This window comes from Epinephelus lanceolatus, chromosome 21 (assembly GCF_041903045.1).
Source record: "Epinephelus lanceolatus isolate andai-2023 chromosome 21, ASM4190304v1, whole genome shotgun sequence".
Lineage (NCBI taxonomy): Eukaryota > Metazoa > Chordata > Actinopteri > Perciformes > Serranidae > Epinephelus > Epinephelus lanceolatus.
The window spans coordinates 37107043-37133464 of record NC_135754.1 but is presented as its reverse complement, the minus strand read 5'-3'; the positions used below and the strand labels follow the sequence as shown (position 1 = coordinate 37133464).

General features: G+C 44.3%; 1 protein-coding gene across 2 annotated transcripts; it reads right to left on the bottom strand.

The window, feature by feature from the left end:
- abca5 (ATP-binding cassette, sub-family A (ABC1), member 5) lies at window positions 1-26388 on the bottom strand. Of its 2 annotated transcripts, none has more exons than XM_033611252.2 (38): window positions 26299-26388; window positions 22956-23125; window positions 19848-20034; window positions 19524-19697; window positions 19189-19286; window positions 17788-18014; window positions 17552-17693; window positions 16994-17182; window positions 15500-15647; window positions 14981-15158; window positions 14573-14631; window positions 13953-14239; window positions 13569-13688; window positions 13266-13404; window positions 11171-11261; window positions 10794-10933; window positions 10583-10702; window positions 10296-10497; window positions 8834-9000; window positions 8278-8405; window positions 6514-6651; window positions 6318-6431; window positions 5996-6166; window positions 5586-5699; window positions 5189-5326; window positions 4720-4788; window positions 4520-4611; window positions 4233-4356; window positions 3760-3877; window positions 3516-3607; window positions 2390-2565; window positions 1943-2018; window positions 1682-1776; window positions 1222-1341; window positions 987-1139; window positions 526-605; window positions 379-434; window positions 1-282 (listed from the first exon to the last, which is right to left on the bottom strand). In XM_033611252.2, exons 2-38 carry the CDS (start codon window positions 23076-23078, stop codon window positions 142-144), a joined length of 4986 nt encoding a protein of 1661 aa, XP_033467143.2. In that variant the 5' UTR covers window positions 23079-23125; window positions 26299-26388; the 3' UTR covers window positions 1-141. The 2 variants fall into 2 exon arrangements, with proteins under 2 accessions (XP_033467143.2, XP_033467142.2); XM_033611251.2 differs by having other exon boundaries at window positions 26245-26380.
- Window positions 26389-26422: the final 34 nt, after the last annotated feature.

Here is a 26422-nt window from a genome sequence, read left to right as displayed (position 1 = left end):
CACAGCTCTGTCCCATTCACTTAACGGCGGTGGGCGTCGGTTTGCGTGGAGCGGGGGCGAGTGCTGGCGTGAGCCGTCAGGCGCTGAGGCCCGGCAGGTCGGTCCTGGTCAGTCACCAGCCTGCTCCCTCTTGGCTGGAGTTCAAAGCTGGTGCACGATGCTGTCTGTGTGGTTGACGGGGGCGGAGCCGTCCTGCCGCAGACGCTGCCACTGGAAAGTTGTGCTGAGCGAGCCGACCTCGTCCTCCTCGTTCTCCTGCTCCTTGGCAAACTCCATGAAGACCTGCAGGACGGAGAGACGGAGCAGAGGAGGAGGATGAGACATCGGGGAGCGGCAGCACAGTGACCTGTGGCTCTGAGCTGTTTGTGAGCTTCGTACCTGCTCCAAGGTCGACTGGGAGAAGTTGTACTCTTCAAAGTTGAACGTTTGTTTTGCTGAAGAGAAACAGAGATTAAATCAGGTGAAATAATACAGGGACTGAGTCAGCAGTGTGTGTGTGTGTGTGTGTGTGTGTGTGTGACTCACCACTCTCTAACTGAGAGAAAGACTTGGCCAGTGACTTGACGTCCTCCATGGGGATCTTGTAAACCATCAGAGTAGCAAAGCTGCAGAGAAACCATCAGCCAGACACTTTAACATCTTGTGTGTTTTACTGGTGATTTTATTTTGAAAGTTAGGTTAACAACTGATACATTTCCTACTTTAACAGAACCAGAGGAAAAGAAATGTGTTGCTAATAAATCTTTATGAGGATAAAACAGAACCCCAGAAATGCTGCTCAGCCTTGCAGCCAATGTTTCCCAGTGGCCACTCGCGGTACTGCAGCAAAACAAATCAAACAGTGTTCCTCTTCCTTCTCGTTACTTCCTCTTTTTCTTGTCTTTTTTCTCCTTTTAAAGATCACAGGATCTTCAAAAGTGACTTTCTGGCAGCTCATGTGACATTAATTTGTACTCACTGACACCTCTAATGGGACTGGGTCTCACCTCTCCTGCCGGGCGGCGTGAGGAAAGATGCGGAGGATCTCTTTGTGCAGCAGCGCCACCTGCTGGAGCCCCGTCAGCTCCTCTCGGAGTTTCACCTCCAAACTGTAACCTCGACCGTACTTCCCTTTTAAATGTTGGATGGAGCCGATACACCTGAAAGACAGACGGAGCTTTGAGAGATCCAGACACCTGAACAAGTCCCGTCAAAGAAAGACACGCCGCCGTGAGTGCTGACCTCAGCTGGCCGGACACCATGATGGCTACGCGGTCACACACGGCTTCGGCCTCCTCCATGTAGTGTGTGGTGAGGACGGCTCCCCGCTGGCGGTTCTTGAAGGCAGCACGTATGGCTCTCCTACACAGACAGAGGTCAGATGCTTTAGATGGGACAGAGACGTCAAGTGTCCTCACGGCAAATTCATAAATTGTCCCTGAACTGACTGAGAAATAGGATTTTATAGAAAAAAAAATGTATATGAAGTTAAAATATTGAGCTGTGAGATCTCAATCAAAACATTCCTCAAGTAACATTAGATCTTTTTAACTGAACTGAATTATTTTAAATGATCTTAATTTTTAATAGTTTAAATAAATGTATAATGAAAATAATCTAACGTGTCCTTTGATGACAAATGTCACATTAAACACAGCAGAATCAGGAGACGCTGCAGGATGTCACTGTTCTAAAGTCTCACCACATGCGCTGTTTGGATTTGGGGTCCATCCCTGATGACGGCTCATCCAGCAGGACGATCTGAGGATTCCCGATCATACTCAGGGCGAAGCACAGCTGCAGACAGACAACAGTGGAGTCCATGTTTAATGTTTCTTTGTTTGCAAAGTGTGTCCAGTTATTTAATTTAACGTCCAGTGGGTTCTCTAAGATCCTGTGTCTTTGTGTACATGCTGACAGCTGAGTGTCTTTGTATAGATTAGAATGGTGAACGTCTTCTCACCTTCCTCTTGAGTCCCGCTGACAGGGTCTTGGCTTGTTTGTTCAGGTGGTCCTTCAGCTCCAGAGCGTTCACCACACTGACAACAACAACAGTCACAACACAGCTGTCAGCAGCTCTCACATCTCATCACAGATCATCTCAGATCTTCTCCATCATTACGAAACACAGGTGGTGTAAACCAGGTTCTCCCTGTAGTCAGCAGGTGGAACATTAAAATACTGTCAATAAAGTTACATTTACTGAATTCATAAACAGCTTTCAAAATGTCACATGTTTGACTCCCTGTTATTGTCCACCCAGACGCTGACAATCACACTACAGGTGGTCCTCATTTACAGATCGGAAGAATCAGTAATATCTGGGAACTCTCTGGAGGAGGGAGGCGTACCTGTCACACTACACCATCACCTGTGAGTGTCCACCGTACAAAACTTAGTGTCGTCTCACCGTTTGATGATCCCTGGTACGTCCTGTCCTTTCAGGCCCTTGATGGCGGCGTAGATCTCCAGGTGCTCCTGCAGAGTGATCCTGGGCCACAGAGGGTTCACCTGAGGACAGTAGCCCACATGTTCCACGGGACTGTCCACCGGACGAAACTCTGTGCTGTAGTCCCCCATCAGCACCTGGACGAAGACAACAGACGGTCAGTGAGCCGGTGACCACCTGCCACTGTGACTGGTGGATTTTAAATTCTACCAGCCACGCGACAGATGACCATTATTTTTTTGGCTGGTAAGTGAAACAAATCTAGCAGCATATTTGAGCAGCATTTGGCCGGTGCTAATGGTTGACAGGACTGGTCCTCATGCAGCGAGGGGTATACAAACTTTTGTATTTCTATATTGTATATTTCTTAGTTTTGCTCCCCTGTCAGGTAACAGAAAATTTTACGAGTGGTCGAGAGCACGTGGACCAAGAAAAGAGAAAAACATCTTTCTTTTACTGGCGACAAATTATTTGTTCAACACGAGGAATTATAAAATTACAAATTCAGATTATATTTTAGAGTAATTCCAATGATTGCTAAGAAATTAATAATTAAACGTGTTCTGAAAACTTCAATGACAGATGAAAATTTTGGAGTAGGTGTGTAAAAGTGAGTGACGCAACATGAGGTCGTATTTATTTTTAAATGTACGGCAATTTTGGAGCAAAACTATCTGCAACAGTGTGAGATTTCTACAGTACAATTACGGTCACGGATTTAAAAAAAGAAGAAGAAAACTTTATTAATCTTCTTGGATTCAATCCTGGGATTTTTTTCACTCTGGTGTCATACGCACACAGGCCTGAAATATACACACATGTACAAACAGGACCTACACATGCATTAAATGGAGGGATGTCAGGGTGAGGGGGCTGCCGGGCAAAACTTAAAACCATTTTTTAATGGGTGTATGTGTAGACAGTCTGACAGGCAGTCGAGGATTCTCTGTCAGGTGGCATGTTTTTCTCAATATTGTAGATAAGCAAATGAACATGAAATGATAACCGTTCATTTTTAGACCACTCTGAAACTGGTGTACTGCTGAAAACCTAGTGAGAGACATGGAGAGTTTAATCTGAGCAGTACCTGTCCTGCAGTGGGGTCAGTGTCACCTGACAACATGTGCATGATGGTGCTCTTTCCTGCTCCGTTGGGGCCCAACAGTCCGAGAACTTCACCTGAGGAAACAGCAGTTTTATTTTTCCTGAAACAAACACTGTGGCTGAACATTTGTCACCAGTTTCCTCGAGGGTCAGAGCAGTTTAACACACCAGGTTTGGCAACCAGGACATTAAAGTACAAGTCCACTCAGCAGACAGACGGAACAAACCTTTGCGAACACAGAAAGAGACGTTCTTTGTGGCCACTTTCCTCCTCTTGTTGAGAGAAAATCCTTCTCTTCTGCCTTTGTACTGTTTCCTCAGGTTACTCACAACCACAGCCGGCTTCTACATGGACAGGAGAGACGACATTAACTGTGATCAGCAGATACCTCGTGATGGTCAGGGGGCGAAAACATACAATGAATAAAAAGGAATCCTGCAGATTGAGGCTCACGAGCACAACTTTTGTTAAAGGAAAAAGGGTTATTTAAATAATCAATGTATAACTTGTGTGTGTTTATCTTAATTATAAGAGAATATGAAGCAGAGATGATCAGGAATTTAGTTGAAATAAAGGCACAAAGACCTGTGCATCCCAGAAAGTAAAGCTCCTTTCTCACTGGACAAAAACCCCACTAACACCCACTGACATCTGACAGACGAAGTTCAACAGCTCCTTATGTCGGCATCCTTCCCTCACCTCCTCACAGGACTGGCAGGTGAGGGCCTCCTTCACTCTGGCCTTCTCCATCTGAACATCCTCATCCTCATTCAGCCCTTCTTCTGGGTTTTTCTCCACTTTGGGCTTCGACTTGGACGAGATCCTGTAAACGCAAAGAGATCTTCCACCATTAAAACTGAACTGAGACGAGTGTCAGACTGAGAAGCTTCAAGTGTTCATGTGAAATACAAGTAAAACCTCCATGTTAAAAAAAAAGTGCAGCGTCAGTGTGTAATCTGAGTTATGACCTGAAATCTGATCTTTACCTGCAGAACTGATCGCTTTTCACTGTTTTGCCTCCGTAATGGATCTCCAGCCAGCGCAGCAGGCAGAGCAGCAGGATGCACTGCATATACGGCTGAGCACAAACACACACATTTTAAGGACTAAACACATGTTTTTACACTCTGTGTTCACTGAGCACAGCGATGTTTGGACCGACATTTCTTTATAGTTATATACATACAGCTATGACCGCAATGAGCAGGTTTTTCCACAGGAAGTTCTCCTCGTACAGAGAGGGGAGGAAGGTCGCCTGAAGACGAAGAGAAAATATCAGTGATGAGGCTGCTGCTCACACAGCAGCTGGAGCTTTCACATCTTCACAGAGAAAACACCCTGAACCCTGAACACATGATGGTCTCAGTCTAACACCAAGTCAGTTAAACTTCAGGGATATCAATCTGTCCATTTAGGTATGCCCAGATGTTGTCAGGAGGTCATACAGGCAGGCTGAGCCCGTACACACTAGGGCCCACTGCACCAGGAGGAATCCAGGGCTGTGTACGAAGATTTCACGTGTGATTTAAGTGTTCCCTTGATTTTTTTGAGCACAGCATATATGACCAAAATCAAGGAAAAACATAGGAGGTCCCCTAAAAAGCAGACAGAGAAACAGCTGAAGGAAGCGACTGGTTGCCCTGTGGAGCTCGTACCTTGGTGATGCAGTTGAGGCAGCCCATGAGGGGGTACAGAGGGTTGAAGAAACACAAGATGTTGTGCAGGTTTCTGGTCAGTCCAGGGTTGTCATTCACAAATGACAACTGAACCAGTGACGCTGACACCACACACACCTGAGGCGTAACACACAGTTAGACGGTGAAACTCTTTCATGTGGCTCTAATGGTCTAAAACATGATTAGATGAATCAAAGATAAGTCATAAAATGGTGTGAATGTGAAGCTGTTAGAAGCCAGTTTACTTTTTATTTTAGGCAGTGCGATCACAGGTTTTAACATCAATGAACACACTTATTGTGCTGTTTGCAGTTCACATTTTAGAGGGTGGTTACACCTTTATTTTCACACGTATAAACAAGGCATCCCGTCTCACCATCATGGAGATGACAGAGAAGAAATCCCTGTTGCTTTGGACTCGAGCGAAGCCAAAAGAAAACACGTAGGTGAAGAGGATCATGGCTGGACCAAAGCCGACGATACACAGGACCTGAGAGAGGTTTGAGGTCATGAAGAGTGACTCAATAGAAACATGTATTTCTCATACATATATCACCAGAAAAGAATATTAATCACATCATGTATTATATGTTTGATCTTGGAATGTTTCTGAGGCTCGACTGAGCATTTTGTCACAGGTGCTCTCCCTGAAAGTTATATCTAGTTAAGTCAAACAGACGAGCAGAGAGGCAGGTCTCTTTGCAGAAATTAAGATATGGTTGTCCACAGTGTGTGGACGAGGAGGGGTACACATAATAATTCTGTGTAAGGTATGCATGTACGGACCACAGCGGTGAGGTTGCTGGAGGTGAGCAGGTTTCCAGTGTGGAAGGAGAAGAGGATGATGGTCATGCAGGAGAGGATGAGGTAGTAGAAGGGGATGTCCACGGCTGCCTGGCCACACCAGTAGGCCGACGGCACCAGACCGGAGATACGCAGTGTTGAGCGACACTTGATCTGCAGGAGACAAAAAACATTTCCTGTATTATTACATTAATATCTAATCAGGATGGTGAGATGGTGAAAAGCCAGCAGTAACGCGACACTGCAGGAGAACTGTGTGTCCAAATGATCATTTGCATCATGACCACTGGGAGTGAGTGATCACCTCTCTGTCTCGAGTGTGGTCCATTGCAAAATATGCAGGCATTCCAGCTGCCAGCATTCCCAGTATGATGGCCTCTATGTACACCAGAGCGTAGGACGTGGCATCTGGGATTTGCTGAGAAATGTCACAATAGGAACATTTAATATCTTTAAATCACAAAAGAAAACAGGATGTGTGTCATCTGTCAAACACTCACATAATCAAATGGTTTGGTCCACGTTCTGATCTGTCCGCTGCCATTCAGACCCCTCAGAAGAGCGTTGCTCAGTATATTGACCGCCATAGGCAAGGAGTGAACTGTGGTGCTGTTGAACGCAACACTGTATCTGAAACCCTGTGGACAGACAGAAAAGACGGTGTTAGAGAGACGCACATCGACAGGTGAACTCCACTCCATCTAAATATACAGTCAGGCTCTCAGTTGGAGGACTCCACGGCCCTCAAACAAAGGGCCCTTCATCTGAAACACCACTAACACCATAACTGTAGGTGGAGGTGCTGCAGGAGAGCTGAGCACTCGTCTGATGTTTTATCTCCAGTTCCATCAGATATCTGAAATCTAACTAGAATTACAGCCTCAAATCATAAACAGTACAGTTTCTGGTAAATGCTGCGATATACTTTGATCATGCACAGAAATGTATTCAGGCAATAAGGCAGGAGTTGTGTTAAGAGAAGACAGACTCCTTCTGAAAATCTTGTTGGCAGCCTGTAAAAAGGCCATCACGAAGAGATGGCACAAGGCAGAGCCACCAACACAAGATGAATGGAGCAGCTCATTAACATTTAGTCATGTAGACACGGTGAAGACGAGCTGCTGAAGTTCACACAGAGCATCAGAATGATGAAGAAAGGTGATTGAAGTGACTTTGAACGTGGCATGGTTGTTGGTGCCAGACGGGCTGGTCTGAGTATTTACTGGGATTTTCAGCACAACCATCTCTAGGGTTTACAGAGGATGGTCCCAAAAAGAGAAAATATCCAGTGAGCCAAAATGCCTTGTTGATGCCAGAGGTCAGAGGAGAATGGCCAGACTGGTTCAAGATGATAGAAAGGCAACAGGAAGTCAAATAAGCACTGGTTCCAACCAAGGTGTGCAGAAGAGCATCTCTGAAGTAACAACACCTTGTCCAACCTTGAAGCAGATGGGCTACAGCAGCAGAAGACCACACCAGGTGCCACTCCTGTCAGCTAACAACAGGAAACTGAGGCTACAATTCACACGGGTTTTCTCACCAAAACTGGACAATAGAAGATTGGAAAAACCACATTCAGATGGAAGCATGGATCCATCCTGCCTTGTATCAACGCTTCAGGCTGCTGCTGGTGGTGTAATGGTGTGGGGGAGATTTTCTTAGTACCAACTGAGCATGGTTTAAACACCACAGCCTACCTGAGTATTGTTGCTGAGCGTGTCCATCCCTTTATGACCACAGTGTACCCATCTTCTGATGACTACTTCCAGCAGGATAATGCACCATGTCACAAAGCTCACATCATCTCAAACATGACAATGAGTTCACTGTACTCCAATGGCCTCCACAGTCAACAGATCTCAGTCCAATAGAGCACCTTTGGGATGTGCTGGAACGGGAGATTCTCAGCATGGATCAACTGTGTGATGTCATCATGTCAATATGGACCAACATCTCTGAGGAATGTTTCCAGCACCTTGTTGAATCTGTGACACCAAGAATTAAAAAGGGGATCCAACCTGGTACCAGCAAGGTGTACCTAATAAAGTGGCCAGTGAGTGTATATGATAAGGAACTGTTAACCCACAGGATAAGGACTCAAGAGGAGCGATGTCGAGAGCGAGTCACTATGTCACAGGGATGAACAGCTTTTGAGCGACAGGACAATTTTCTTATTTGTTTGTTTGTGTTTTAATTTGAACTAATTTTTTTCACAATTTGTAAAAACACTACAAATAAAGCATTAAAGAAAAACATGAAGTGACCTTGCTGGATCCTGTAACGTTGATGGCGGCGCTGTGAGGAGCCGCGGCCATGTAGTCGCTGTGTTTCATCATGTCCACTTTGATGTCCTGAGACTCCAGGTTGTGGACGAAGTCAGAAATATCAGAGCCTGTTGGCACGAGAAAAAAAACACACTGATGAGCCACATGTGAGAAAACAGCACTGTGAGGAGTTCAAAATGGAGGAAATGAGAGTAAAAGGATATTCAGAGGGTCATCATCATCGAGGAGGTCAGTTAGAATTGCACCCACGGGACAGACAGATCTCATCGATTGTCGTTTATGGTGTAATCTAACAGCTGTACAGCAGTCTGTGGACCATCACAATATTTACAGCATGCAGCACTTTCTGACAGGAAGGAGATCTGAGGTCTCACTGAGGACACACAGCATTATAACAAAAACCTGAACTTAACTTCAAAACAGAATCTAACACCAGATCAGGTAACAGCCGACATCCTGACGCTAAACATCATCCAGTTTCCTCCCAGGTCACAGGACAAAGTCTCATCCTTCAGAAAACCTCCTGCAGACTCACCTGAGGAGTTCTGAACCAGGAGGCTGGTGGCGTATCTCCGCGGCGACTGGTTCCTTTTGAGAAGGTAAATGGGCAGAAACTGACGGTCTGGGGAGTGAATCTGGATGTTTCCTGTGGCCAGAGACAGGACGAGCACCGCGGCCACAAACACCAGGAACAAGGCCAGGCTGCAGGGGAAGGTAGACGGAGAGGACAGACAGGATGAATGGAAGGAAGGGACAATGTCTCATTAAAGCCACCACCTTGCAATTCACACAGTACTTAGAAAAAATTTGAACATTCACAACTCCCGCCACCCTCCAAAGGCCTACTCCCCCCTCCTCCATTACGTCCTCATTACGACTATGACGGACGTAGCTTATGCGAGCGGTTATGTCAGTCGGAGGCCTCCACGTGGGGAAGACAGACAGGACGCTCAGTCTGAGTTTTCTTAGAACCATATAGAGAATGGTATATGAGTTTTTAATCTCTGGTGGAATTCACTTACATTTTAGTGTGCCATCAGCTTATTAATAGCATTTTAACCTCCACAAAGAAAAGCATGAAATTTCCAGAAAGGTAAGTTTCGCTTTAACACAAAAGTTCAGGTTAAGGATGGAACTGGTGATGTCGTGATCTGATCTCAAAGATCCGATCTACTGCTTTGTTTTATGTCAGCTGTCACACATGTGTTTTACTGGCAAAGGTTTCATGCTCAGCAGCGCTGGGTGCAGCTGTCATCAACTCTCCAACTCTGCCTCTCCTCCACTCTGCAGCCCGCCATAAACAACAGCAAATCACAATGTTTATTTTTGTTATTTACTGCAGTTATGAGAACTTGTTTCAGCTCAGTGTAAGTCTCTTGTGTTTTGCTGTCGTCTGTGGCGCATGATGTTTCATCGCAGGCAGAACAGAGACAGTGGTCTCACCACAGCACTGCAAGTGCAACAAAAGCCCGAGCTAAACGCCAACGAGAGTAACTTATTAACGTGATCCACGCAAAGGATTTTCGAATCATTTTTGTCTCTGTACACTAGGACTGCCGGGTATTGGTACTCAGTACCTCATATGGTATCAACTAAAATAACCCAGTGTTAAGAAGCATCAAAACTTCTCCACTCAAACCTGCATTCAATCCTTTTTGTACCCAGATGTAGAAAAAAATGACTCTAGCATGGTTTTAGGTGCAGCCAATCACTGCATGCGTTTGCTGCAAAGTGTGATTGGCTCACTTCAGCAGCAGCTACAACCCAAACAGTCTGTGGTGAGGTGAAGTCGAGTACAATGTACTTATGGAGTCGGCAGTTCAGTGTGCAGAGATGCCACCGAAATGTTTGACAGTATCGCTGTACTAAACATAACTCTATTCACATGACGTGTATCAAATGAAGTAAAAGAAGAAGGTATGAAATGAAGTACTCTTCAGGGTTCTGGTAGTGGTACTGTAAAGTAAGTTATTTAAGCCATCTCCATGAACACTCACGTGTAGACGAAGGCCTTCCTCTCCCTGCGCATGTTGAGCATGTGCAGCCAGGCCACGGTGCTGAACTGCTGCCGCCACAGAGCGTGACCCGACACGATGTCTGACTTGCTGTCTGAGAACGTTAGCAGCCGCTGGTCAGTATCGTCCAGAGAGGCGTTGTCACATTCGTCCTCCGCCTGCTCCCGATTAAACACACTGTAGTCTGAAGACACGAAACAAACACACACAGATGTACAGTTTAATAAGGGAGTCGGGGAGGGAGAACGCTGCTTTGGTAACACACTCACCAGCCTGGTCCACTTCAGCCTCCGCCTCCAAACGAAGGAATACATCCTCCAGTGTTGTCATGGAAACCCCATAGTTGATAACTCCCAGATTGGGTTGATGGTCGAGCTCTGAGAACAGGCCTGTGACAGACAAGTTAATCAGCACTTCCTGCTGGTTCAGTATTGTTTCAGTTTGTTATTAAAGGGCGCCGTATAAATAACCAGATCTGACCTGGAAACGTGTCCATGCTCTCAAAAGGCAGAGTGAATGTTAACTCTGCCTCGTGTTGTCGAGACAGCTTTGCTTTGGAAACGTGTTGCTTGACCAGTGAGGTGATTTTTTCGGCTTCACATCTCTCATTGATAGACATCCTGCAGGGGAGGAAAAAAACTAAGTTAGAAAACAAACCCTCAATAAGTCGTAGCAAAAAAACAACAACATAAAAACACTGAATGATTCTTTAATTTATTCATCAGGTCATTTACAGAATGATCTGATAATGGGCCAGCAGGATTTTTAAATATCCAAAAATGGTTTACTGTTCTTTGAGTTTTCAGTAGTCGACAGCTGAAACAATAAACTACACCAGGGAAGCAAAATCTACTTGCCTGAGATGATATCCAACGCCACACTTAACCTTGAGATACAGAGAGGAGCCAACACATTTGAGCTGTCCTTGAGAGATCACAGCTTTACGATCTGGAGAAATAAAAATAACATCTGTGTCTGTGATTCTGAAACTGCAGCTGGCTGCAAACAACTTCAGAGTTCAGCCATCAGCAGTCACACATCAGATGCTGACATGAACAATGTCAACTGTAAAAGTAAAACTAGAATTACCACCTTGTGGTTGTATGACTCCGCCCACCAGTCCAGTGTCTCTGACAGTCTCCATCCATGTCAGTGAAAACATGGATGCTTCACACACAGAAGATCTATACAATCAGCACAGTTTCAAGATTAGAGTCACCAATTCAGTATCTGACCAAATGTCTCCCCTTCTGTTCCTGAGATATGACGTTAAAACATGATGTCACAGTCAAGATGACCTTTGACCTTTTGACCTTCATTATTTTATCCTGTTAGACATTAGTGAGAAGTTTTGTCAGAATTAGTGAATGAATTCTTGAGTTATGGCCAAAAACATGTTTTGTGAGGTCACACTGACCTTTGACAAACAAGTTTTAATCAGTTTATTCCTCAGGTCAAGTGAACGTTTGTGCCAAATTCCCTCAAGGTATTATAGAGATATCGTGTTCACAAGAATGAGACAGATGAGGTGACACTGACCTTGAACTTTGACCACCAAAATCTAATCAGTTCATCACTAAGTCCAAGAAGATGTTTGTGCCAAATTTGAAGAAATTTCCTCAAGTTGTTCTTGAGATACTGCCTTCACAATGATGAGATGATGAAAGGTCATGTTGACCTTGACATTTGATCCTCGACCACCAAAATCTAAAAAAATCATCACTGGGTCCAAGTAGATATTTGTGCCCAATTTGAAGAAATTCCATCGAGGCATTCTTAAGATATCGCGTTCACAAGGATGGGACAGACGGAACAAACACAGACAACCCGAAATTATAATGCCTCCGGCCACAGCTGCTGTCGGCACGGAGGCATAAAAAAACATGGAGGGTGAAGTTGGCACTTATGTAGATATCAGCCAGCTCACTAACGTTATTAAAAAAAAAAAGCTAAAAATTCATCTTCACTTTGACCTTTAACGCGCTCTGACCTTCCCGATGTAGGCCTGAAATACACTGCTGCACTTCTTTTGAAATCTTTATTACTTGTGGTGCGTTCCATTTGCACTGGGAAGTGGGAATTCCTAAGTTCCCAGTTGGAAATTTCAAGTTGTTTAAGTAGATAGCCTCATGGTTTTGGTGTCTGTGGGTCAGTGTATGTAAAGCCCAGTTCAGACCAAAGATTCGCAACGAGATGAGTTGAAACAACCAACTACTTGCAATGCACCGTTCTGCAGTGTTGTAAAACCTGCCGGTTCACACCAAGTGACCACCGTGAGACGGCGTATCATCTCTAGTCAACGACTCTCTGTGCTTCTGATCTGTAACGTTGACAGGAAGTGACCACCATGAGACGGTGTATCATCTCTAGTCAACGACTCTCTGTGCTTCTGATCTGTAACGTTGACAGGAAGTGACCACCGTGAGACGGCGTATCATCTCTAGTCAACAACTCTCTGTGCTTCTGATCTGTAACGTTGACAGGAAGTGACCACCGTGAGACGGCGTATCATCTCTAGTCAACGACTCTCTGTACTTCTGATCTGTAACGTTGACAGGAAGTGACCACCATGAGACGGCGTATCATCTCTAGTCAACAACTCTGTGCTTCTGATCTGTAACGTTGACAGGAAGTGACCACCATGAGACAGCGTATCATCTCTAGTCAACAACTCTCTGTAGTTCTGATCTGTAACATTGACAGGAAGTGACCACCATGAGACGGCGTATCATCTCTAGTCAACAACTCTCTGTGCTTCTGATCTGTAACGTTGACAGGAAGTGACCACCATGAGACGGCGTATCATCTCTAGTCAACAACTCTCTGTAGTTCTGATCTGTAACGTTGACAGGAAGTGACCACCATGAGACGGCGTATAATCTCTAGTCAACAACTCCCTGTACTTCTGATCTGTAACTGAACTGGACTTTATGGAACAGAGAGAGTTCATACCAGCTAGAATGTCAGCCTCATCCATGTAGTGCGTGCTGAGGACGGTGACCCTGCCGGCTCTGCGGCTCTTCAGCAGTGACCACACCTGGTGTCTGGAGCAGGGGTCCATGCCTGCTGTGGGCTCGTCCAGGAGCAGGATCTGACAGGAACAAACATGATGCAAACGGCTCAGAAAATGGACCCACGATGATGTTATACTGCTAAAAGAGAGACTGATAATGCCAAAGACTTTCCAGTGTGAGACCAGGATACACACAAAACACATTAAACTATTAATAGTGAGAGCCCTTGAGCCTCAGGTACCTTAGGATCTCCGAGAATGGCGATGCCCACGGAGAGCTTCCTCTTTTGGCCTCCACTCAGATTCTTTGCCTGAGCAGTCATGATCTTCTCCAGGTCCAGATCCTTCAGCACTTTGGTAACCTATCAAAGTGAATAAACAGTCCCTCAATCTCACGCTGCATTTCTGAATAAGCCGTCTGAAATTAGAAAGGTCAGACCAGTAACAGAGTTTTTGTTAACGGTCAAAGTGCAATTAAAAAAAAGCCTCTGAACCCTGACTGATAACTCAAGATGATTTATGTTCATGCATTTAAATACTTTCAGACTAAACAGTTCACAACAAAGGCTGTGAAACAACCCAGCTACAGACAAGAGACTTTTAAAGTGTTCAGATCGTCTCGTTACCTCAGCGTCGATGTCTGACGGCGGGATCCCTTTGATGGCAGCAAATATCCTGAGGTGCTCCTCCACAGTGAGCACGTCAAAGATGATGTTGAACTGAGGGCAAATCCCCACCAGCTGCTTCATCTCTGACCCGTCTGCGATCTCTGCCACGGGGGAGCCGTAGATGGTGGCCGAGCCGTTGGTGGGCGGGCAGATGCCGCACAGGATGTTCATGAGAGTGGACTTTCCTGCCCCACTGTGTCCCAGCAGAGCCGTGATCTGACCCTCGTAGATGTCGAACGTCAAACCTGAAGGAGGAGTGGAGGAGAGCAGACACACAGTAGGGCTGAACACCGTTCTGTTTCAGCACTGACATTCATCATGTGGGTCTCTCTGTCAGAAAGCCCTGAAGGTTAACTGATCCCATGTGCTGTTTAATATGTGTTAGTGGAGTCAGAATAAAGTCTTTACTGCACTTAATATTTATGTGATGTTTTTATCTTTTATGGCCAAAAGTGAAAAAAGAAAGGGGGTGGCAGCTTCTTCTGTTCCTGACTGTGTAAAATGAGCAGATGATATCGATGACATCACAACAGGTGCTAACTGAGAAGCCTTTGTGCTAAAGAGTGTTGAGGACTCACCTCTCAGAGCCTCCACCACGTTGTCCTTCTCCTTGTACACTTTCTGGATGTTATTGATGCTGCCAGACAAGAAGCAGAAAACATTTTTCAGAGGCGTCAGACTGAAGAGCAGCTCCCACAGGCTCTCCTCAGCCAGGACCAGGACCAGGAGCCTGACTCTGATTTCTACTGGACACTCTCAAAGCATCACTCCTCTCCTCATGCTTCACAATCACAGAGCTCATACTATGAATGAACACTTTAGATACTTTGTGCACACTTTGATAAAACAGCAGTAATATCTAATGATGCTACAAAGGCATCCATCATAAAAAACTGTAATACCTTATCCAGAAATGTAACAAGCTGCATTTATTACAACAGAAATAAACATCTAACTGACATTCACATGCAAGCTGAGACTTTTACCGGATGGCTTCTTTCCCTCTGAACTCAGGTGAAACCGGCTCGACACACTCGTCCCCACCAGGAGCGCCTTTCACCTCCGTGTCGTACACTGAGCTCACTTCAACGTAGCGCTTTCTGCGTTTGGACCAATAGGACGGCTTCAGGAAGTACACCAAGGACCTCCTCATCCCAAACTCCCCTGCATTGCAGACAAAATGAATTACATATCGTAAGAACACTCAAACAATGAGAGGTTAAAGTGCAGTGATGCCACGGGGAAACTTGTCTGGTGCTGCAGAACTTATAAAGGTTGGTTTAGATTAATTAATCACAGAGCAGGTAATTAATTAGATTCATTTTTAAAATCACCTGACAGCCCTATTCTAAAGACATGAAAACTAACAGATCCTGATGACTGGGCTTTTCCCGCCATACTGAACTCGCACTGAACTCATGCGCACCGTCACACCTCTAACATTGAAGCAGACTTCGTTAGTAGTAAATGATATTGGCGTATGCAGTGTGTGTGTGTGTACTCACCAGGCAGTACCTGGTCCAGGTAAATGGCCAACAGAAGGTAGAGGATGCAGTCCAACACCAGCATGAGCAGGGGAACGTAAAGAGGATGAGGGCCGTTGGCCAGGGAGGAAAACACAGCCCCGTCTCCCTGAGCCTCCAGGTAAACCACCTGACAAACACACACAGGCACACACACAGATTACAGATCATGTGTTTCATATCTTAAATAACTGCACGGCTCCTATATGTGTATCCAAACAATACAAAGTTATTTCAGTTTAATCGATGACGTCGATCATGTCGATGAGTCGCCCCACCCTGATGTTGATGCGAAATGAATAATGTCGGATAACTATTTCTTATTTTATAGAATTTCTGGAGTGATGCATAAATATAAATGGAGCATTTAAAAACTGATTTTAATGTCAATTACTACGGCAACAATCAAAGCTTGAAGGCATGTGGGTCAAGTTGAATGACTAACACCTGTTCTTCTAGAAATAAATCCTGTACCAAACACACAGACATCGTAGCTTCAGACAGACAGAAAGCGTGTGACCTCTTTTAAGGCAATTTAAGCCTAGTTCACATTACACAATTTTCACCGCGATTTTGACGTCGCAGAGGATCTTGAGAGCCACCTTGGGTCGGAGGTGAGTCAGCAGATAGTCTGCCACGACAAGTCCTCATGTGTGAACAAGTCTACGAGCAAGTCGCCCCCTTGTCTGTGACTGGGACTGGATATCTGGCATGCTAGAAAACTGGAGAAGTGTGACATGACTGACAAAGAGCATCAGCCAATGAGAGGCGGGATACGTCCCACATCAGCACGCAGGAGGACGGAAGAAATGTGAGGAGGACAAGCCGCAGGGTTGCCAGGTCTAGTCGCTTCTTTTGGGCTTGTTTCCATAGCCCTGGTTGCTTGTTTCTCTCCCAAGATCTGGCAACACTGACAAGCTGGCAAGCAACATCAACAATGGCGTCGTCCACAGGATCATGGGGAGCGCGTTGTGTTTGGACCCAGGCCCTGGAGGCAGATCTGATTCAACACTGGGAAGAATATCCATGCCTTTACGATGTGTCGTCTCCAAGTTTGGTGACGTCACCGCGTTATCTGGGGCTCTGTCGGCGAGGGCTCGGTGGAGAAATCTTGTGGTGTGCACACACAGGTCGTAACGCAGTTGGTGAGACTCTCGCTGACAGAAACACACGTCGCCAGGTATGAACACTCAAAAGATTACGATAGTCTCTGCGACGCAAAATCAGGGTGAAAATCGTGTAATGTGAACTGGCCTTTAAGTAGTAAGTAGTAGTAGTAAGTTTTTCAGTCTTATACTTCAACAGTTTTAGGACAAACTACGACTTTCCTAACTCGCAAACTTATCTTAGGACTTAGGATCAAAAATTATTTGTCTCTACTGAACATATTTTTTCTGATACTAGGTCCCATGGTGCGACTTTGCTTCTCTGTCCTAGAGAATAACCAGTGGAGCTCAGTGTGAGTGTGTTTGTTACCTGAGCTATCCCGATGGAGAAGGCGCTGGGGGAGAGCAGGCAGAGAAGCCAGACGAGTGGCTGAGGGAAGTCCTTCATCAGCACGGTGAACAGTGACAGGCAGCCAAACACCACTGTCAGCATGGAGCCCACGGTGCTGGCAAACTTTGGCTTCTTGAATAACGGAGTCAGCATGAAGGAGAAAAAGATCTGTGGGATGAGAGAAGAGCGAAAGACGACAGAGGGAGACGGGAGGAGGGAAAAGGATCAATATTTTACTGAGTCCCATCATTGGAGCTGTTTGTACTGAGAGCACTAAACTAAACAACGCTGTAGTTAAAACCTCCAGTTAAACTTTACTGGGAACACTGGGAAAAAAAATCCCCTTTAAAAATTAGCAACAATTTTAGAAAATATCATACTTGTAGTGCTGATTCCTTAGCAGTAACTGGAAAGTCTCATACCATTGCAGCCCTAACTGGGGGTAAATAATATGATATGAATGTGTCTTGTGAGCGTTTAACCAGAGCAACACATCTGTGGAGGTTTATGCTTCCTCTCTGTCACAGCTCTACTCACTGATGATATTCCATAGAGGAAGATGAGGAAGAAGATAACGAAGAAGTCGCTGTTAGGGAACAGGGCCGTATACGTGGCGATGATGGACATCAGAATGGACATGGTGGTCACCAGAGCGGCGTACAGGAGGCCCCACGACAACCTGTTGTACGACACAAAGACTTAAAGCGTGCAAACAGAAAGCAGGTTCCTGCTGATTATTTATCTACAGCGACTGACGCGCTCCTCTCCCTCACCAGAAAGCGGTGTCATACAGCCCCATCATGGTCATGGTGTCTTTGAGGCGATGCTCCTTCTCAGCTGCCACGTTGACGATGAGGAAGGTGACGAAGGGTGTGAAGGCCAGGACCAGGTAGATTGAGATGAGGGCGTGGGGGAATTTCTGCACCTCCACGGAGCCTGGCTGACCCATCATGACGACCTTCAGGTCCATCTCGCTCCACACTGAGCGCTTCGTCTGCATCTGTACAGACGGACCATAAACACCATCAAACCAGGACTGTGAGGAATGATTATATCCATTATAGATTATCAACTGTGTGTTCTATTAGCTGGTAAGTCTTAACAATGTCCAAAAATCATGTCAAATACCTCAGATGCAGAAATCCTAGTTCACGCCTTTGTTTCATCTAGACTAGATTATTGCAATATCCTCCTCTCTGGCCTACCGCAGCGCAGCACAAACAAATTACAACTTGTTCAAAATGCAGCAGCCAGGATACTTACCAAAACCAGGAAATATGAGCACATAACCCCAGCTTTAATCACACTCCACTGGCTCCCGATCCAGTCCAGATCAGACTTCAAGCTGCTTTTACTCACCTACAAATCTCTTCATGGCCTAGCACTCCCATACTTATCCGAACTAATCACTCCATACGTTCCAGCACGTGCTCTCCGTTCACAAAATGGTAACTACCTCACAGTCCCCAAAGTTCACAAAAAATCAGTAGGTGGTAGAGCATTTTCCCACCGTGCCCCACTTCTCTGGAACCGGCTCCCCCAACCACTAAGGGATGCTGAATCTGTTGACATCTTTAAATCAAGACTAAAAACCTATTTATTTTCCCAAGCATGTGGCACAACTTGATAGCACTTTTTTTTTTATTGTATTTTTTAATTTTTTTTTTTTCTTTGTAAATAATTGTGCTTATTTGTAAATTGTATTTTTTTTATCTGTAAATTGTATTTTTCTAATGTATTTTGTCTATGTGAACTGTAAAGTGTTTCGAGACCATGTTTATGGTGATTTTACACTTTAGATAAAGCTGAATTGAATTGAATTGAATTGAGATCTGGAGGTCCACGGTGACAATTTTTAAACTCATTGTTTGGTCTGACCGACAAAGAAGCCTGATGAGATACAACGATATAAAAAAGAAAAGCAGTAAATCCTCTGAGGTAAAGGGACAGTGTGGATTTTTTTGAAGTGGGGTTGTATGAGGTACAAAACCTAAATACATGCTTACATACAGCAGATGTGAGTCAGCAACTATCCCTTTAAAAAGCAGGAACCAACACCTTTTTCTCTGTACTGAAAACATTTTCTTTGCTGTATAAAAACTTCTCCTGAGCAACACTCGCACTGGAGTGGATTCACACTGGAGAACACCGTCCTGATCTCTGGCCCGTCTCACCTGAATGATGGCTGCATCGATCAGAGACTGGAGGCGGATGAAGCCAGAGTACCAGTAATTAGCTGCTCTGCAGTTCACCGAGCTGGTGAAACAGTTGGCTGGAGGAGAACAAACACAATGACAACAGCATCAGGTCTGTGCAGATCTCAGATGCAGCACTGTCTTCTCTTAAAAGGTTATGTGACGATGCAGAAAAGAATCCAAAATCTAAAACCCAATTCTCAACATTCTGATCACCTGAAACAAGAAACTTAATCCTTTTTTTAAAAATAAAATCTACAAATAGTTAAGACATATTTTATGTATATATGAAGGAGGTAAAATAAAAAATGTACCGATGGATTCTGTGTAGTCGCTGGGTAAGGGCAGCTGGTTGTACGGGAAGCGCAGCCTGTAAGACGTGGCCAAGCTGTCCATGAACACAACACCGACGTAGCTGGAGGGCTCGTACAGGCTGGCGTTCTCCAGGTCCTCCTCACTGGCAAACATCTCCAGGCGATCCTGCAGGTCTGAAAACACGAGCAGGAGAATAAGAAGGTCATGAACCAAAAATACCTGGTGTTCTGTTACCTTCTCATTTCCTTTCCTGAGCCACTGTCCTGTTTGACACACATCAGTTATGAAGAACAGCAGAGTCCTGTCCTGTAGGTGTGACTTACGCATCTCCTGGGCCACCTCCTCCATGATGTGGTTGGTGATGTTGGTGATGGGCGTGTAGCCCAGGCCCTTGAAGAAGTGGTCGTCACGCTCCAGCTCCATGGTGCTGATGCCTCCATAATAGACGTGAGGATTGAGGGTGCTGATGAGAATCAGGAGACCCAACAGGAGCAGAGGTAGGATCAGCTCCTGCAAACACAGACACATAAAAGGAACAGCTGATGAGAGAGAAGCCACACAGAGGACACAGTTCCTCTGGGGAAACTGTCAGGAGATTCGGTTCACCTGAGATTATCTCAGTGCTGTTTCAGAAAACACTTTGTCCTCCAAACATTAGAGACACAACACTGCACAGAAGCATGAACTCAAGCGAAGCAATAACTCGGGATAAATGGTTATCCTGAGCTTAAGGCGACAGTTGAGATATTTTTAAATGAGGTTGTATGAGGTCTTTCTCCATAGTCAGTGTATTAGCTACAGTAGATGTGAGTCAGTACGCCCCCAGTTTGGAGAAACAGAGTGGAGTACGGACACAGAAGCCAATTAATGTACTGCTGCAGACAGAGTCAGCAACAAAATGGATTTTAGACACCTGACAAAATCAACATTCTTCATGAACACTGTATTTACACCGCTTTACCTTTCTGTCAGACAGCTATTTCTGACGGTGAACTGAAGCCATTATGTCGCTCTCTGCAGAGCCACACTCCTTTGACAAAAACAGTAATTTCACCTCACCTACACTGGTCCTTATTCACAGTGCACTCCCCAAAAAATGGGTACAACAGTATAAAATCTTCCCCATACGATAACTGTCTCAGTACATATCACAGTTTCACAGTATTACAGAATTATAATTATTATGTCAGAATGACCTTAAAGGAATTCAAATGGAAGCATTATGTTTGATTAATCATATGTTTTATTGTTGTATTTAAAACATGAAACTATTTTTTACTGAAAGTATGTGTAGAAAGTCTCCCCTCTGGGTTTTTCTGCCACCTCAAAAAAAAAAAAAAAAAAAAAAAAAAAAAAAAATCAATATCAGTCTTCGTGGACGCTGTTTTTAGAATATTTTCACCACTGTCAGACAGCTATTTCTGACGGTGAACTGAAGCCGTTATGTCGCTCTCTGCAGAGCCACACTCCACTGACAAAAACAGTAATTTAACCCCGCTTAACACGGAAGCTGCTGCTGAACGAACCCTTTAAAACACCAAAGTCACACAGTAACACAAACTAACTGAACTAACTCTTCTCCTGTCACAAGCGGTGTTCCCCAAGGCTCTGTCTTGGGCCCTCTACTATTCATTAGCTATCGGTTACCTCTCGGTCTGATTTTCAGGAAATTTGGCATTCAGTTCCATTGCTACGTAGATGACACCCAGCTCTATCTTTCCACCAAGCCAACTTCCACTCTCCCGCCCGTTAAATCTCGGTTTTCACACAACCTTCTCAAACTCATTATCACTTGAACTCCCTCCATAGAGCACATCACTCCTGTTCCAACAACTTCACTGGCTCCCTGTCAAACACCGTATCGACTTCAAGATTTTGCTGCTCACCTTTAAGGCCCTTCATAGCCTAGCCCCACTGTATCTTTCTGAACTCTTTCATATCCACACTCCTTCCCGTACTCTAAGATCCTCTTCCACTATCCAACTCGCCACACCATCTGCTCGCTTGTCCACCATGGGAGCTAGAGCCTTCAGCTGCTCCGTCCCCCGACTTTGGAACGCTCTCCCACAAGATATCCGCAATATTGACTCTCTCTCCACCTTCAAATCCCATCTTAAAACACATCTTTTTAAACTGGCATAGGCCATCTGATTCATCCTTGATATCTATTTTGTCTCCTGGTTTTTATTTTGTCTTGCCTGTTGTTGCTGTTATTTTTTTTATTGCTTGTTTCTAAACTGTGATTATAAGGTGTCCTTGAGTGCCTTGAAAAGCACCTTTAAATAAAATGCATGATTATTATCATTATTATTTTTATTGATGGAGGCAGCGGTGCACCAGCAGCTCTCACGTTGTGTGAGGTAAAATTACTGTTGTTGTCAGTAGGGTCTGGCTGCAAGGTTATGGCCAAAACGACTGTCAGGATTTTTATTTATAATTATGTAACGATTTAAGGGAAAAAATATTTTTATTGCACTTTCATTTGTAAATAAACAGAGCACTGCTTTCACTTCCATGTGGTGCTACATTCCTGCTGATGTACAAGTCTTTGCATCAAAATCAGACTGCTCCTTATTCACAGTGCGTCTCCTAGAAACTGAATATGAATTAAAGTGTTTATTGGACACATATCTTTGGGAGCAGCAGGATCTTACTGCTGTAGTTGGTTGAGGTGGAGCTCATTTTGAACTACTGACTAATAATTATTTTCATTATGGGTTAATCCGCCAATTATTTTCTTCATAAACTGACTGGTTTGTTGAAATTGTGGAAATAGTGAGAGGTAGCGTCACACTGACCCAGAGCCCAAAGTGATGCCTTCATCATGTTATTTTGTCCAACCAACAGCTCAAACCTCAACATAAAAATTATCAATTAACAATAAGAAAAAGCTGCAAAAAAATCCTCACAAGTGTGAAGCTGGAACCATGAAATGTTTTGCATTACAAAACGATAAAGATGATGATCAAAATAGTGGCAAATTTATTTTCTAAGCTGTAAATGTAGTGGAGTCGAGGTAGACGGCAGGAGAAGAAAGGACTCATGGTATCTGAGGACACATGTTTAGTTACATCCCACCACTAAGTGCAGTTTATGTTGTATTATCTTCATGAGTTTGTGAGTATGACTTGAGCTGTGACTTGCCTTACCTGACCAATGACTCGACTCAACTCCCACCTCTGGTTAGATGTATACAGCTGTTCTGTTTGTTAAATGCAGTGGCATCAGATTGGAAGTCACAAGGAATAAATGGTATCAGAAAAAACTCTAATGTTTTTGCTCCACAGTTCAAACTGAATATTGACTTTGCTCCATGGTAAATTTGTGGGATATGAATGTCACACACAGCAACACAGCGACTGGCGTGAGGTGGATAAAAGTGAACACAGCAGAACAAACAGATTGATATCAGTCAGCTGAAAACTGAGCACCTGGAGACTCTGTTGCTTGGTCCTCCATTTGATGAGCAGATTCTTGTAGAGGAGACTTCTTGTTTGGTGCCAGACTCCAGCATTTCTTCTGTACATGGGCTGCATACTTCCAGCATGCCTCATCTGGATGACGTACGGAAGAGAACTCGTCTCCCTAATGCTGGCCTCACCTGCAAGTTAGAGGGAAAAAAGAAGTTTACGTGACCTGTTTTTTAAAACGCAGACTTCAGTGAACAGAATAACAACGGGTTTAACCAACAAATATCACCATTTCTTTCTGTATCAAATGCTCTGAGATCATTTTCAACAAATCTGCTTCATATTTACTCAGTGTTTCAGAGAGCTTGGTTTCTCGAATACCTGAATTTAGCGAGCAATTTAAATCTATAAATTTGAGCTGTGAGACATTTTAACAGACATTTTTCAGGGTCTTATATTTCATAGACAACAGGGCTGCTGCACACTGCTATTATTTTGATACCTATGGTGATATGAATCGTGATTCTAGCGGGAATGGTGATAGCAATGAAAAATATTAAAAAATGATGATGTGGTGATTTTTGCTGGGGTCTGTCCCGAACAAGTATGTTCCCTTACATCTGGAATATGATCTGCAGACACAATGCTTCATTTATGGCATGCTGAGACACATTTTACCTTTCTCAAACAAGGGAAGCTCCTGCGCACTTAGCCTTTCAATAATATTTCATTAATTGTGCAGCCTTAGTAGACAATCATTTCATTGAGAAAATAACGGGCAGATAAATTGATAATAAAAACAATGGTTAGTCGCAGCCCCGACACAGTGTGTTCCTGCAGAGCTCTAATTCATGGAACAAAAAACAAGTTCAAACACTTTCACCGTCGCTTTGATGGATTTTTCTCCAGTAATGTAATGATTAATTACACATGGATATTAGTCAATGATCTTTGTAATGTAAACAGCAAAGACAAACAAACATCCAACAGATTTTCTTACAGCACAGGTGTAGAGCTGCCACAGTTAGTCAATGAGTCAATCAACAGGAATTAATCAGCAACTATTTGATCATCGAATGCAGAAGATGCCAAACATTTGCTACATACATTGATAAGTATTAAATGTTTCCATCTGCTGGTGTGCCATCACCATATGAGTATGCATGCACAATACGATGTCACAAATTAGGCCTATCCTGACCCGAAAAGATGCAGAAAAACTGGTCCACGCTTTTGTTACCTCAAGGCTGGATTACTGTAACACTCTATTATCAGGTAGCTCTAGTAAGTCCTTAAAAACTCTCCAGCTAATTCAGAATGCAGCAGCACGTGTACTAACAGGAACTAAGAAACGAGATCATATTTCTCCTGTTTTAGCTTCTCTGCACTGGCTCCCTGTAAAATCCAGAATTGAATTTAAAATCCTACTGTTAACTTATAAAGCTCTAAATGGTCAAGCTTCATCATATCTAAGGGAGCTCATAGTGCCATATCATCCCACCAGAACACTGCGCTCTGAGAACGCAGGGTTACTCGTGGTCCCTAAAGTCTCCAAAAGTAGATCAGGAGCCAGAGCCTTCAGCTATCAGGCTCCTCTCCTGTTGAATCATCTTCCTGTTACAGTCCGGGAGGCAGACACCGTCTCCACATTTAAGACTAGACTTAAGACTTTCCTCTTTGATAAAGCTTATAGTTAGGGCTGGCTCAGGCTTGCCCTGTACCAGCCCCTAGTTAGGCTGACTTAGGCCTAGTCTGCCGGAGGACCCCCTATAATACACCGGGCACCTTCTCTCCTTCTCTCTCTCGTATTCTATTACTGCATCTTGCTAACTCGGCCATTCTGGATGTCACTAACTCGGCTTCTTCTCCGGAGCCTTTGTGCTCCACTGTCTCTCAGATTAACTCATATCACAGCGGTGCCTGGACAGCGTGACGTGTGTGGTTGTGCTGCTGCCGTGGTCCTGCCAGATGCCTCCTGCTGCTGCTGCCATCATTAGTCATACTTCTACTGTTATTATACACATATGACTATTGTCACACATGTATACTGCCAGATATTAATACATACTTTCAACATATTGTACCACAGTAGCCAGAACTATAACTATAATATTATTACTTCCAATAATGTTGTTGTAAGCTACTGTCATTACCTGCATCTCTCTCTGTCTCTCTGTCTCTCTGTCTCTCTCTCTGTCTCATTGTGTCATGCGGATTACTGTTAATTTATTATGCTGATCTGTTCTGAACGACATCTATTGCACGTCTGTCCGTCCTGGAAGAGGGATCCCTCCTCAGTTGCTCTTCCTGAGGTTTCTACTGTTTTTTCCCTGTTAAAGGGTTTTTTTGGGGGAGTTTTTCCTTATCCGCTGCGAGGGTCATAAGGACAGAGGGATGTCGTATGCTGTAAAGCCCTGTGAGGCAAATTGTGATTTGTGATATTGGGCTTTATAAATTGAATTGAATTGAATTGAATTGAAATTAGGTGGGGAAAGCAGTGGATATATCGTTATCAGTTAAATGAGTTGGTACATATCGGCATATCAGATATCTGCAAAATATCTAATATCGTGCATCCCTATTTTATTTTTCTGTATTTTTATTACTCAGTACCTTTAACTTTTATTCTTGTATTTTATACCTGTCTCAGTGTGTTTTCACCTTTTATTTTCTGTGCTCTTGTCCTTTGCTGAAATGCTTTAAATATCCTTTTACAATGTTTTTCCTTTGCATCGCTTTTATGTGAATTGCTTTGTTGCTGAATAATGTGCCATAGAAATAAACTGGTCTTGCATGCATGCAGAATAAAGATCCACTGGATGAAACATTAGCTTTAAAACTACCTCAGCTAACGTTACAGCCAGCTGGAGCTTCTCCCACTGACTCACCCGCTGCTTCACACCGAGCTGACGCCGTGTTGACAACTGACAACATCACAATGCTCGTGAAGTGTCCTGAAAGCAACGCGAGCCGCAGCGGACACCTGGCGCACCTGTCCGAGCAGCGTTTAGCTAGTTACCATTAACAGCTAGCTAACGTTAGCCTGTGAGCTGACGCTAACCTGCTCTGTGGTTTGATGTCAGGGGTGAAATTACAGCATGCTAATGATTTAAATTGTTCCCATGATGGCTGGAAATTAGACGAAGTGCACGCGAGGCAGTGCGCAAAACAAACCGCCAGAAATGAGCCGTTTGTGTGTGTTAGCTTTTCACCTGAGCTGAATCAAGCTAGCAGGCTGCAGCAACACAGCCGACAACGACCGGAACAACAAACAAAGGCGCAGATAAAAGCAAACATGTCACATACTCACGTATGAAATACATTAAGGCATATCTTTCCTCAGCGTGTGGAATAGCGGCCTTACATCACAAGTGGTGTTTTCTGTCCAGTTAGTCCCTTGAAAAAGCGAGCTGCTTGTTTCTAACGTCGCTACTTCCTCCTGTCAAATAGACATGACGTCCACCAATCAGAGCCGGTGTACGTATGAT

What these genes read in the sequence shown, in the direction of transcription:
- abca5 (XM_033611251.2), bottom strand. An exon ending in GCCTCAACTGCATCACCAAG is followed by an intron (nt 4,789 to 5,188) that starts GTACGAGCTCCA and finishes CTTCGTCTTCAG; the next exon opens with GCGACCTTCCTCCCCTCTCT. An exon ending in CCTGCCAGTCCTGTGAGGAG is followed by an intron (nt 3,878 to 4,232) that starts GTGAGGGAAGGA and finishes CTGTCCATGTAG; the next exon opens with AAGCCGGCTGTGGTTGTGAG.